General features: G+C 42.8%; 1 protein-coding gene across 10 annotated transcripts in view; it reads left to right on the top strand.

Annotated features, from left to right (window-relative positions):
* The window catches only part of DCAF6 (DDB1 and CUL4 associated factor 6), a 397,587-nt gene that overhangs the window by 324,623 nt on the left and 57,458 nt on the right, over positions 1 to 15,506 (top strand). For 9 of the 10 annotated variants that reach the window (XM_075589478.1, XM_075589475.1, XM_075589477.1 and 6 more), the window contains one exon: positions 8,659 to 8,815. The exons of the other annotated variant lie outside the window; for it this stretch is intronic. In XM_075589478.1, coding sequence (XP_075445593.1) covers positions 8,659 to 8,815 — 157 coding nt within the window. The remainder of the gene's footprint in view (positions 1 to 8,658; positions 8,816 to 15,506) is intronic. 10 annotated transcript variants of the gene reach the window in all.

Raw genomic sequence — 15,506 nt, 5'->3', positions numbered from 1 at the left:
CGCCCTCCCCCCCCCCCCCTCCCTGCACGGATCCACCCCCCTGTCAAGGAAAAAACCCTGTGTAATCAAAATAACGACACTCCATGGTCTCTCCGCGTTTGCCGGCCAGGGTGGATAACACGCGTGCCGTGGGCAAAAGTGTTTTTTTACCAACGCCGCGGGCCAGTGATCGGCCCGTCTTCCCTGACGGGCAAGTGCCACAGCCTGTGCTTCGCCTGGCATGGATATCTCCGCCGGCCAAGAGCTGGCCCCCCTTGAATATTCGGCCCCCCCTGGAATATTCTGCCCCCCCTGGAATAAACTGCCCCCCCCCTTGAATGAACTGCCCCCCCTGGAATGAACCGGCCCCCCCTGGAATAAGATGCCCCCCTGGAATAAAATCCCCCGCCCCTGTAATAAGCTGCCCCCCTGGAATAAGCTCCCCCCCCCCTAGAATAAACTGCCCCCCCTGGAATGAACCGGCCCCCCCCTGGAATAAGATGCCCCCCTGGAATAAACTCCCCCCCCCCTGTAATAAGCTGCCCCCCTGGAATAAGCTCCCCCCCTAGAATAAGCTGCCCCCCTGGAATAAAGTGTGGAGACACCACAAAACATGTACAAAAGAAACGTTTATGACAGTCATGATGGGGATGAGTAAACATGAGAACGGCAAAAACCTGCAACTTGCCATCTTTTCCTGGAAACCTGGAACTCGCCATACTATGGCACATATTGGCGTGTTCCAGCGACTCGGAGCTTCTGGAATACCACGCTATATTAGCATGGCGAGTTCCAGGTTCTCGCCACGAGTTTGGCGACTTTTACACCTCTGAAAAATTTTCTGGCCACTTTTAAAAATCGTGCCATTTTCTCCCGAGTTTAAGGATTTCTGGCTAGTTTTTTCGCCAGAAGATGGCGCTATTTCCTTATCTATGCTCTCTGCATAAGCCCCTGAGTCTATAGACCCTTGGATTAGGTATTTAGACGACATTCTAGTAATCTGGAGTGGCTCAGAGGAACATCTCATTAGTTTCAAGTCTCTTAAGAACGAGCACAACCTCAAACTTACCTCCAACTTTGACCTCCATAAAATTAATTTTTGGGACCTAACAATATCCAAATACACAGACGGCACCATCTAGACCAGCGGTGCGCAAACTGTGGGGCGCGACCCCCAGGGGGGGCGCGACACTGCCGACGGGGGGCGCGGGGTTTACAGAGGCCCCGCGCGCTTCCCGAAGGCACTTAAATTAAGTGCCGGGGGAGCTGCAGGGCCTCTGTAAACCTAACTTACCGTGGCTCCGGCGACTTCCTCCCTGCGGCGCCATGGCAACGCGGCGTCAAAATGACGCTGCGAGGTCATGTGACGTCACGTTGCTATGGCAACGTGACGTCATTACGCCGGAGCGCGGGTAAGTTGGGGTTGGGGGGGGCGCGGGAGCAAGGGGACAGCCGTCATGGGGACGCAGGGAAAAAAGTTTGCGCCCCCCTGATCTAGACCACCACCTATAGAAAAAGTACAGCAACTAACATTTATCTACAGGCGGGATAGTCATCACTCTAAACCCCTGAAGAAAGGCATACCGGTAGGCCAGTACTTACACTTAAGACGTAACTGCTCAGATGAGAAGGAATTTCAAATTCAAGCAGATCAGATGAAACAGAGGTTTCTCAAACGCGGATATAGCAACAAACTCTTAAAGAGCCTATCAAAGGACAATCAATGCCAACCGCGATACTTTACTAGAAACGACTATACATGTAGGCCCAGAGGCAAAAGTTATCAGATTTGTGGGCACATTTAACGATAAATGGCAGGATATCAAGGACAGTATCTCTAGACATTGGCACATTCTAAGGAACGATGAGCATCTAGCAGATATACTTAATAATAAATCATCACTAGTATGGAAACGTGCCAAAACATCAAGGATCAAATAGTTCATAGCCATTATCAAAGAAAAAGCAGAAATCAAACAAACTGGCTTACAGAACAAACTTTAGGGTCCCACAAATGTGGAACCTGCAAAGCATGTGAGTATATGGTGATGAACAAAGAATTTAATAATATTGACAATACAAAAACCTATACCCAAAAGCAATTCATCAACTGTAAGACCGCAGGCGTAATATACATGGCAACATGTGTATGTGGCTTAAAGTATATAGGAAAAACTCGCAGACAACTTCGAAGAAGAATTTTGGAACATGTAGGGTCAATTAAAAACTGCATAGACACCCCCATTTCAAGAAATGTAAGAGAGCAACACTCCGGCAATGCAAGAGTTCTGTCTTTTCAAGGCATTGATTGCCTGGCACCCACGATTAGAAGAGGTGACTGGGACACAAAACTTCTACAAAGAGAGGCCAGGTTGTTCTTTAATCTAAGAACCCTATCACCTAGAGGCCTAAATGAAGGCTTTATGTACACACCTTTCATTATCTAAACCATCAGACACCCCCAGCCTATTTGGTCTCTAATACCATTACATCATAATGGCTATTTAGACATCTGCAATTATCAGAGGTCTCTACTGTATCCCGTTCCTGTATCAACCCAGGAGATAGTAATGTTCACAACATTATAAACTTGATCATGGTCAGAACTATATATATATACATATATATATATATATATAGGGCCACCTAAAAATTATATATGGCTGATCAGATCTCTGCCATTATTATTAAAAGCTTTATTGTACACATCCCGGGTTACATTCCTGTATTACCCCAGGCAATAAATAATAGATACAATATTAGCAACAGGTCCAAAATATACAGTATCTCATCAGACTGTGTTTATGTCTTTATCCCTATAAAAGGAAATCAAATAATTTCATTATTATTATTACCCAAAAACATATATCTAGATGAATGGATGTTAAAAGAAGATTCACAATGATGAAATAATGGCTAGTCCATTTTTAACCATATTTTAATAAATTGATACATTACACTCATATTTTTTGCACATCAGGTACTGAGTGGTGGCCCCAGGCGCTTTCCATCACCATGGCAACGGTAGGCTTTATAACGGCACCCCTTATACTGTATGAAAAAGAAAAAATGTGAACAAGCGCTAAAGACTAAAACACCAGTGTGACAAGTACAATATATATATATATATATATATATATATATATATATATATATATATATATATATATATATATATATATATATATATATATATATATATATATATATATAAAGGCTGCCTAGTAATACTGTCAGTACTAACAGAAAAAGTGAAAACAAAGAAAAATCTGGTGCCAAAAGTTCATTGGATAATCCTGTACTCCTCAGGGGATCAGCACACTTGCTTGACAGGCCATGTAGGGGAAAAAATACAAACAGACACAGATCATAGTGCAACACTGTAGGGTTAAAACAGGTCTACACTAATACACACACTGCACATATAACATAGAGACTCCTAGTGACTATAAAAACTATTTATTAAATAAAAAGAACTATGCCATAAAATGGTATGGACAAATGAGAACACCGCTGGTCATCCAGATGGGAAAAATCAGAGCCCTACTTACAAGCAGCAAGGCAAATATAGGCAATGCAACAAAGAGTCCTCTGGGACTTTTCAACACCTGACCTTACACCTGCTGTACAAACCAAAGTTTCTGAATGTCTCTCTGCTATATCATCCTGGATGGCCCTCCGACGCCTTAAACTCAACATGGCTAAAACAGAGCTCCTCATACTTCCTCCCAAACCTGGCCCTACTACCTCCTTCCACATTACTGTTGGAACTACAATCATTCACCCAGTAGCCCAAGCACGCTGCCTAGGGGTCACATTCGACTCCTCTCTCACATTCGCCCCTCACATTCAAAACATTTCTAAAACTTGTCGCTTTTTCCTCCGCAATATAACTAAGATACGCCCTTTCCTCTGTTGTTCGACTGCTAAAACTCTGACTCAGGCCTTCATTCTCTCCCGTCTTGATTACTGTAACCTCCTGCTGTCCGGCCTTCCTGCCTCTCACCTGTCTCCCCTACAATCTATCCTAAATGCTGCTGCCAGAATCACTCTACTCTTTCCTAGATCTGTCTCAGCATCTCCCCTCATGAAATCCCTCTCCTGGCTTCCGATCAAATCCCGCATCTCACACTCCATTCTTCTCCTCACTTTTAAAGCTTTACATTCTTCTGCCCCTCCTTACATCTCATCCCTAATTTCTCGGTATGCACCATCCAGACTCTTGCGTTCTTCTCAAGGATGTCTTCTTTCTACCCCCTTTGTATCTAAAGCCCTCTCCCGCCTTAAACCTTTTTCACTGACTGCCCCACACCTCTGGAATGCCCTTCCCCTCAGTACCTGACTAGCACCCTCTCTATCCACCTTTAAGACCCACCTTAAGACACACTTGCTTAAAGAAGCATATGAATAGCACTGTGGATATTCTAAACACGATACATAATGCTTGGCCCCCTGCAGACGCACTTACCAGAACTCCCTCCTACTGTCTCTGTACGTTCTCCCTACCTACCAATTAGACTGTAAGCTCCTCGGGGCAGGGACTCCTCTTCCGAAATGTTACTTTTATGTCTAAAGCACTTATTCCCATGATCTGTTATTTATATTATCTGTTATTTATTTGATTACCACATGTATTACTACTGTGAAGCGCTATGTACACTAATGGCGCTATATAAATAAAGACATACAATACAATACAATACAATTTTCCCAACACGATCTCTTCATGCTGCAGTGTCTGACTTTGAGGCCTCGGCCAGGTAGGGAACGGGCGCGCTGGCTCTCGTGCGCTGCGCCCTGCTCGGCCGGGACGATTCGTTGCCGGCTTGGTGTGAGCGCGTGTGGGGGTGGGGCCACGATGTCACGGAGCTGGTTCACCCTCATTGGGTGAACCGCTCACATGACACGTTTGCGAGCAGCAAATTCAAATTTGCTTGTTCAGCAAGCAGCTAAGCGCCAAGCAGGTGCGCCCGCTCACGCTGACCACACACATTGTCGCAATGTGTCTCATCGTGTCCAGCGTGAGCACGCCCGCCTGCTCAGCGCCACCCTGGACGAGGCCTAACTGAGAGCAGAGACGACAGTAGAGGTCTGTCAACCACACAGGCTTTTTCAGTTTCCCTTAGATAAACAATGATGTTCACCTCTCACAAACACTCAGTATTTACAGAGAGTTTTTAGACTCTGGTAAGTCAGAAACACCTGCCCAGTATTATTCAATATATAGGCAGACTGATTCATACTCCGGTTAAATTTATTATCCGTATATTATTGCTACGCTCTTTAAATTAATATCAACCCCCTTTGACACTGGCAATCGTAGATCTCTCCAGGGCAATACAGATTAACAGATCAGTCAGAACAAACATTTTTTTTGTCTTCTGATTTTCCTTGATTTGATAATAAACAGTGGTTGACAAATCACCAAAAAATCTACTCGCCACACAAAAAAATCTACTCGCCACCTAGTACCAAATGTGTGCTGCTTGGGCCAATATTTACTCGCCCGGGGGTTAAATCCACTCGCCCGGGGCGAGCAAATGTATAGGTTTGTCGAACACGGATAATAAATAATATAAAATGTTATAACTGCTCACAGGAATACAATACATAGTTTCTGGCTCACTCCTAAAGTAGGAAACTAAGTGGCAATTTTTCTATCTGAACAATTAAGGTCCTAATTAGCATTGGATATGTTTAATTAGCCTTAGTAAAGGTTTATTATCTATCTGAATTGTTTGGACTGGTATTTCTCCAGCTTAGTTGCAATAGCCAGATACAAATCGGCAACACAACAGCAATCAACTTTTTGTGTTACAATTAGGCACAATAAGCTAAGTTTATGTTTAAGGCAGCAGTTCTATAGTGAGACAGTATTGTAGCCATCACTATAATTGATATATTACATGTTTGCTAGTCACACAGACTCTTGATACTCTCATTTGCATTTTAAAGTTATTTTAAAGTCTGAGACTGTACAATTTTCACTATATTCTGTATTAGTTTTTTTTTTTTTTAAATGTACATATAGGGTATCTGTATGTTCAAAAGATCTGTTCTTACATATTAAGCCACCTTGTACTCCAGCTTGTTTCTGTGCAAGAGATACAAGGGTAAACATATACCCAAAATGTGATTGATTAATAAACATACACTCTGTATGTCTGTATGTCAGATATCTGTTTGAGATAGGAGTGCACCCAATAAAAGGATATTTTCCCTCCCCTCTCCATTTTGTAATCCATCTGTATGACTGAAATGTGCCAAGATTTTATGTTTTTTTTCTTCAATGTTTTAAGGCAGGGGTGCGTAAACTGGGGGGTGCGCCCTCCAGGGGGGTGCAGCGGTTGCAGATGCCCCGCACTCTTCCCCAAGGCATTTCAATTAAATGCCGGGGGATTGCGTGAGGCCTCTGCAACTGAACTTACCGAGGTTCAGCCTGCTTCATATGATGCGTTGACATGACAACGTGGCATCAAATCGAGGTCATGTGACGTGGCGTCACATGTCCCAAGGCGTGATTTGACGCTGTCGCCATGGCAACACGTCTCATGACCCCACTGACGCCGACAAGAAGGTAAGAGGGGCGTGAGCACCGGGGGAGTGGATGCAGGGGAGTGCAGCAACAGAAGTTTGCACACCCTTTTTTTAAGGTTATTAGATAAGCACCAAAAACATAGATTGTAAGCTCATCTGGCAATTCCTATGTGCTGCGTATTGCGCACTACAGTATACTGTAATTGTGAAGCGCTTTTGAGTCCCATTGGGATAAAAGCGCTATATACGTTAAAAGTATTACTATTATTACGTACTATTATTACATCCTCTGTTCAATGGTGTTGATCTGTATATGTTATCTGCCTGGATGCCCATCTTCTAATACTGTATTACATTGTTTTGCACTATATTTTACTATATTTTTATTTATACAGTGCCATTCATGTATACAGTGCTTCACAGATGATATACAAGGCATAATACATGTAGAGAAACGTTCATAATATATAAAAGTAAGCTTTCAGGTATAGGAGTCCCTGCCCTGATAATCTTACAATATAACTTTTGTGTTGGGAGACATACATAAGGTGTACATGGAGGTGCTAATTTCCTAAGGTTTATGAGGTTAAATGGGTACACAGTTGTTTACAAGGTCACATTATAATGCTATGGAAATGCTTCATATAGAGGTGATTTTTTAAATAGGGGTACATAATATAATTCCACTCTACTTATAGGAGTAATCAATAAATATCCCCTAGGTGACTTGTTTGTTGTGATTATTTGTTTTTTATTGGTCTACTCTGAGTCAAAAGCTTAGATTGTTGTTCTTAGATGTGCCACACAGTTCAATTAAAGATGTTTTTTGGCCGCATGGCCCTTTGTCTAGTCTTTAATACCATTAGCCATTTAATTTCCAGTGTTTAAGAGCCATGAAAGGGGACAAATAAAATAGCGGCATTACTGACTAGATGAAGGGCTATGTGGGCTGAAAAGTCATCCAATAAATAGCAACATTTCAAGTATACTGTAAATGGGGAGCAAGAGATTAAAAAAAAAAAACAAAACAGCAGTACTGTACATGTACAGTAGTGTTACTATCAGTTAGTAATAGACAGACTAGAGCTGTAACGTTTCTTGGATGTTAGTTGTGTCAGAAAAGTCATTGTTCACAGCAAAAACAGAGTTTTCTGTTTTCTTTCTTTTATCCAATTCCTGTTGTACACTCTGTGTAACTATTGAAGTTACACTTAACCCCTTGAGTTAACTTCCACGTCATGGGGTCTGCCACTTCATGGGCCCCATGATGTAGTAGCTACGTCATATACTATTTGTTCATTTTCAAGGGGCAAGCGTGTTCTGGCCTGCTGAGGAACGGAAGAGGTGGACCTTCCAGCACTCAAGCAGTTAAAATGACAACACTTAAGAATGGACATACTGCCACCATCCTACAGTAAATCCTGTTTCACCCATATTTGTCTCTAAATTTAAAAGCTGCAGTCTGTCCTACTTTTTTATTTTTCCTGTTTATTCATTATTTTTTTTTATAGAAAATTGCTATTTTTAGTTATTGGGTCCTTCTTGTTCCGGAAATACTTACCTTTCTAGTTGCTGGTGTTTTTGCTCTCATTTGAGAAAATACAATGGCCGCTAAATTGACTTTTATCCCACAAGCCAAAATGTCATTGGGGGGTGGGGGAGGGGGGAGAGGAAATAACACTACTGGAAAGTGAGTATTTCTAGAAATGGGGCAATTCAGCTCGGGGAGACCTTCCTCCTGAATGGGCCATAGGATGTCTTCCAACACATTTGCGTTCTCACACAAATTTCATGTATGGTTTCAACTTTTATAGGTTTCTGGAAAATATAATTTGAATAATAAAATTGCTCTGAGGGAATTTAGGAAGTCTATTTTTGACACTGCAGGTAGTCATTTCATGAAATGTGCACACATTTTTTTTCACTTTTGCAATCTGTCATAATTTTGGTACAATGGATGATTCTTTTTTTTTCTTTTTTTTATGCACCATATGTTGAATACTTTTTTGTATGTTTTGCCTCTGTATTTTAAAATTTATTTTATTTTTTAAGATCTGTGGTGTGAAAATATGAACTATATTAGTTTGAATGTTTCAAAAACAAGTTGGGTTTACAAAAACAAATGACTTCTTTTGATTACAGATCAAAGAGGCTGGTTTTTGGGGTAAAAACTTTGTCATGAGCGGTTCAGATTGTGGTCACATCTTCATCTGGGATCGACATACTGCTGATCACCTAATGCTGTTAGAAGCAGACAATCACGTTGTGAACTGTCTTCAGCCACATCCATTTGATCCAAGTATGTATGTATAGTGTGTGTGTATATCTTCATTTATATAACGCCCACAGTGTACTCAGCGTTTTACAAAAGAGACAATACAGGACATTATAATACAATATGTGCAAAAAACAAAGTCAGACCATTGGAATGGAAATCCCAGCTCTGGCGCCCCTACAATCTAAGTGGTATGTTGGCAGATTTACAGAGACAGCAGGTGAAGGACGTAAGTGCAGTAGATGACAGTGCTTGGCCACAATGGTTGATAGGAGCATCTGTGGGACAGTAGCCATGAGTCTAGGCTTTTGCAATGCTCAATTTAAAAGGCAGGTTTTAAGATTTGACTTAAAGGTGGTGAAAGTAGGTGGTTGGTGTATACTACGTGTGAGGGAGTTACACAGGTAAGGGGGGCAGTGAGGTAAAAAGATTTAAAGCGAGACAGCAGTAGTGGTGAAAGGGGAGAAAATGAGACATGTATGGGCAGAGCGCAGGAGACGAGCAGGGGCATAATGAAAGATCAAAGCTGATATGTAGGGAGGAGCAGATGAGTGGAAAGCCTTGAAGATGAGTAGAAGAACTTTGTAGGGAATCCAAAACTTGACGGGAAGCCAAGAGAGATATTTAAGGAGGAGATGAGCAGGCACTATTCTGGGTGAAAGGAAAATTATTGTTGCAGCAGAATTTAGAATAGATTACAAAGGAGAAAGTTACGAATCTTGTTAGCAGAATTTTACAATAATCCAAATGGGAGAAGATAAGGGCATGCATTAGGTTTTTAGCAGTTGATTGACAGAGGAAAGGGTGAATCTTGGCAGTGTTATGAAGGGGGGAGGCAACAAACTTTAGCCATGGCATGAATGGAGAAGGAAAGAAGGAGTCAAATGTCAAACCTAGACAATTCTACAGAATAGATGGTACTATCGTTTACTGAGATGGAAAATTGAGTTATTAGTCCAGGATAATGCAGGAAATATGAGGAGTTCAGTTTTAGACATAGGATGTTTAATGCGGTGGAGCACCATCCACGAAGATATAGCCAGGAAGCAACCAAACACTTGGGACATGATTTCAGGCGTAAGGCTAGGTTGGGATAGATATATCTGCATATTATCTGCATAGAGTTTATACTGAAAGCCAACAGAGTTGATGAAGCCACCAAGTGACAGTGTGTAAAGAGCGAAAAGGAGAAGTCCCGTAATAGAGCCCTGAGGTAAACCAAGAGATGGATCAACAGGTGACTAAGACATGTTTAATATTAAGGAGAAGAGAGTGATCAACATTATGGAAGGCAGCGGAGAGATCGAGTAGGTTACATAGGGGAAAATTACCTTGTGAGTTTGATTCAAGGTGATCATTGGCTACTTTAGTGAGGACGGTCTCTGTTGAGAGAGCTGTGCGAAAGCCAGATTGCAATTAAGAAAGTTAATTATACAGGACATTCTAGTAGTTTGGATGTAAAAGGCAGGAGGGATACAGGACAGTAATTAGTAAAGCATGTAGGGTCTAGGGTGTTTTTGAGAATACATGTGACTGTACTGTATGGTTAAAGGAGGATAGGGAGGAATTAAAGATATTGTTGGGAGTGGGGACTAAGACCGGAGCAAGAGTTCTGATAAGGTGTGAGGGGATGGGATTGAGAGGGTATGTGGTAGGGAGGGAAGACAAAATCATCTTTGAAACTTCAAGCTCTGTAATAGGAGAAAATGAGTCAAGAGTGGAAGAAGGGAGGTATAGGTAGAAGCAGAGAGGAGTGGGAAGTGACAGAATGAATCTCATTATGGATATTATCCACCTTGCCAAGTTAGAAAACGTTCTAATATATGTATGCTACCACAAATGTGGCTACAATTATATACTGTATATTTTTCTCACCGTGATTTGTTTAGTATCCATTAGCAGAGCATATAGATGCAGCCAGGTGGTTTGTTGCAAAGTCAACAGGGAATCCACCAATGGCCTGGTCTTGACAACTCACCTGCTTGCAGAATCCCCATGACCAGACTAATGGCCCTTCAGGATTAACGTAGCAGGGGTCCCTGTTTCTGAATGGGACTCCCGCTGTGTGAATCCTACCGGGCTGCATCAATCTGAAAGAGACGCGCAGTGAGAGTAGACAGAATCAGTCACTCTCTCTGTGCACCTCTTAACAGGCGAAATTGCAACTTTGGAGCACAACCTCATTCATTTCAGCAATGGGCACCCCTGGTTCCCGAGTGTTTGGGGTGCCGGTAACACAGTGAAAAGGAAGGATCCAGCGCTCCACGGATTTTGCAAGAAGTTCAAATTTATTGCGCCAACACAACGACTGTTACGACCTTAGTAGGTCTTTTTCACTTAAGGTCGTAACGGTTGTTGTGTATGGCGCAATAAATTTTAACTTTTTGCAAAATCCGTGGAGCGCTGGATCCTTCCTTTTCACAGTTCAAGCTTGGGTATTGATGACAGGTATCCCTTTTGAACCAGCAGCACCGGTAATACTGTTATGTTTATATGTTTATGGTGTGCAGCATATCACTATCCTGTGCCGGTAACACCGCCATGTTTAAGAGTCCTGGCTGTGACACGAGGGAATTAAACACGCAGGAAATACCAGCACCCCATACCGGAGCCTGTAACTCAGGAAGCAGGGGGTCCCTGTGGCAGAAATGAATGCGGTTCCACTCCAGAGACCACCTGCCTCAGTACTATGTTATTAAAATAAATGCAGCTTCATTGCCTTGGTGGATAGCAGCAAATGTAATGAAAGGGTTAAACCAAACTTCCTGGTTTGTTTGGGGTAGAAGGGGTGGAAGAAGACAGCAGTTTTCTTTAACTGTGCATGCAATGTCTTGTATATAAATGTATACCTTGTTCATTTATGTAACTGTATTTGTAACCATGTATTATTTGTTTTACTCTGTGCCCAGGACATACTTGAAAACGAGAGGTAACTCTCAATGTATTACTTCCTGGTAAAATATTTTATAAATAAATAAATAAGTTACCACAGGGTGGGTGGTTAGGCCTACCGGGAAGTTTGTGGGAGGGGTTTCCTACTGCTGGGGTAATTAAGGGGTTACTGGTGTTTTTAATGGGGTGGGTGAAGGGTGTACTGTAGTTGCCTGGGGCAGGTGGTGAGGCCTTCAGGGAGGGTTGCAGGATGGGTTCATCCCTTAATTACCTTTGCGGTTGTAACCACTAAGGCAATGAAGGGGTTAACTCCCCCTGGTAGGCCTAACCACCCACCCCAGGGCTTCTATCCCTATCACCCCCCCCCCCCCCATCACCACACACAAATGGGCAATAGCACTGGTAGCTGTCACAGGAGACCAAGACTTATGCACACAATAATACCAGGATTCCGGACTGAGCACACAAGATGAGTAAAATAAATTGTCATTTATTTCTTTTCAGACAAAAACACAAATCTTGCACAATTACACTTAATAAAACACTTACTGGGTACAGGGAACAAAATCAAATGTCCTTGGAACGAAACCAAGTCTCTGGGCACCCCTGCACGCATGCAAGTGGGTGTGCAAATTGATCCGGGTAACGCATGCAAGTGGGTGTGCAAATGGATTCCTGGCTAGGGGCACAAGTTGCCACCCCTATATCTCCGCCAAAAGGAGAAAGTTTGTCCAGTCTTTACAGGGTTTTTCGGGAACCCTTAGCTCTAACGAATTCCAGAAGAGGGTGCAAATCTTTGTAATGATGTAGGTTAACCCTTCACACCCCAGAACCGCTGACGCTAAACCTTGGAAGTTTCTTGGTAAAATCTTAGATAAGTCTGCTAGGGACTGGCCAGTAGGCATTTTTATAGGGTTTAGGGTCCTATACCTAACATGCACAACCAATCCCGCCTGTGGGAACATTTCTCCCACCTATCCCTGACTTCCCGGTTTGCACGGAGCCTGTCCTAACCTCACACCTGAGCTCCTTAGCATACCGGGTTCAACCTCTTACCTGGCGACAGTAAGTCTGGGGTTTGGCTACCAAGTGTGAAGTGCCCATACTTCACACCGGTATCTTGTACTTACAATATCCTGACCATCCTAACACCTAGGATCTCTGAAGCTTTTCAACTCCGGACTTCCCATAGACACTGAGGCACCAACTCTGCAGTGTGCCTTGGAAGTACGGATATGAGAAATCCCTCAGCTTATTCATCCTTAACATATTTACATGTTAAAGGATTTATTACCGGGCTGACAGAAAATGTTTCCTGTCTTTACATTTAAAACCAGCACTGAAACACATTTTATTCTTTATATGTGGTTTCTACCTTTATAAACAATATAAAAGAAATATGTATGGGGGTCGTATTTCTTCAGCTACCTGGGATCCAAAAATTAGATTGCTAGCTCACTCCTAGCGCAAGTTATCCACTTAATTGGACGAGCTGTGATGTAGTCTGCGGTTTAACCTAGTTCCCACGCCAATACGTTCAGCTTAAGTGGCTAACGAGACCGGTGGATACATTTTGACAGTAAGCACTTCAGCTAGACCGCAAACCACTTATCCAATTGACTGTGCGGTTTAGAGGTCTACGGCTTAGGAAGTAATCCCTATACTTCAAAGTGGCCACCCATTCATAGGCACGCTTCTTCACTTAGCGCTTGGTTCAGCGCTAGAGGCTCCCCCTTGTATCGCAAATACAATTCGCACATAGTTCATTCATTCACCAGCAGCTAGCTTATTTAGCTGCAAAATAGGGACAATAAAGATAGTGTAGGGGAAAACATGAGATGATGGGGACAATACAGTTTAACCCCTTCAATCCCAACAGGGATTAGGGTAAACCAGCCGGGCATAATACCTTTATTATTGGCCTGGTTAACCCCCTCCCGCCACAGTAGCCAAATAGCTAATAGAGCTTTTGCCCATTTGTGATGCAAAAAAACAAAAAATACACAATGAAATTAAATAAACATTAAAATACAGTTCAACAAGACATACTAACCAATACACCCATTGATTGCCACTGTGGTTACCTATGCCCTCAATGAGAGCACAGATAACCACAATGGCAATGAATGGGCACCCTACTACCTACCCCCTCAACCCCAAAAAAAACCCACCCCAACATATATAGTACAGTAATGGTCAAAAGCCCTATTATCTAGATATGGATAATAGCACATTTGCCCATTAAAAATAAAACATTACCAAGCCGATCCTGAAGGCTGTCCTAGTCATTCCTCCTCGTCTTCCTCCTCTGTGTCACCAACAGTAAAATTAAAAAAAAAAAAACGAACTACTGGCCCCTTAATCAACTTAGCAGTTATTAACTACTATGGTAATTAAAGAGTTAACCCCCCCTCACGCTACCTACCCGGGAGGCCTAACCCCCCTCTCCGGGGCAACTGCCCCCATTCCCCACCCCCTCTAACCATTGGTTGTCACTGTCGTAAACTCTTCCCACAATGGCGGCAAGAATTACCACAATGGCAATTAATGGGCAACTTAAAAAAAAATCCATAAAATACATTACAATTAAATAAAAATAAACCTTTGCCAAAAAATGCATTGATTTTTCAATGTGGTTATCTATACACTCAAACACATTGCCAATCAATGAGCATCCTAAAAAAATTACACAATTCAATAAAAGACAATCAATGTGTTTCTTACCTTTGCCGGGATGAAGATTCATTCTCCTCATCCATCTCCAGTACCAACTCTTGACCCACACGCAATGATCCTCATCAGAATGATGCGCAGAAGTCTATGATCCTCCGATTAAGGGGTTAGAGGCCAGTAGTTTGAAGAAAAGGATGAGATAATAAGAAATGAAAAATCTACTCACCGGGGCATCCTCCTCAAGCAATTGAGTATCGTGTCCTTCTGGGCATCATGCTGATGAGGATTATCGCGTCGTGGGTCAAGAGTTGGTGGCACAGTTGGATGAGGAGGATGAAACTTCATCCCAGCAGAGGTAAGAAACCCTTCTATTGTATTTTTTTTAAGTGTGTATTTTTTTTTAGGATGTCCATTGATTGGCAATGTGTTTATCGGTGCACCTTTGAGGGTATAGATAACCACATTGACAATCAATGCATTTTTTGGATATTGTTTGTTTTTGCTAATTGTAATGTTTTATTTTGTGGATGTTTTTTTTTTATGTTGCCCAATCATTGCCATTGTGCTAATACTTGCCCCCATTGTGTGTATAGTTGTAAGGAATCGGGGGCCACGTGCCTTGCGGCGTGACCCCTCCTTACCCACTACCAGTACTGCAGTGGCTGCTGCCCCTGCCCCCCGTCGCTACCCATGCCGCCGCCCAGTGCATACCTTGAACTCTGCCGTCGCCATCTTGGATTCTGGCACTGGTGTTACAGACCCTCAGCTGGGCTCTACTATTTCCTGGTCTCTCAGCCATTCACGAGCAGCTCCTCGACACGCCTCCGCCATGCCCCTCGTCCGGATTGGTCACTGTCGCTTTAAAGATCCGGCTGTGACTTCACTTCCTTGCTCTGCATAGCTCCTTGCTTCCTGTGTAGCCTGGAAACTGTGTCGTGCTCCTGTTTGTCTTTTCTCCTACAGATTTGAACCGGCTTGTCTGACTTACCCCTCTGGCTCCTGACTTCAGCTTACCCATCACGATTCTTACCTCTCAGACCCTTGGACACGGAAACGGATTTAACTACGGAACTCTCTATACTCCTGAACTCGGCATGTACAACGACTATTCTAAATCTTAACCCAGGCCTGGCCACGCTACAACCACATC

This window comes from Ascaphus truei, chromosome 3 (genome assembly GCF_040206685.1).
Source record: "Ascaphus truei isolate aAscTru1 chromosome 3, aAscTru1.hap1, whole genome shotgun sequence".
NCBI classification, from domain to species: Eukaryota; Metazoa; Chordata; class Amphibia; order Anura; family Ascaphidae; genus Ascaphus; species Ascaphus truei.
This window is presented reverse-complemented; position numbering and strand designations above follow the sequence as displayed.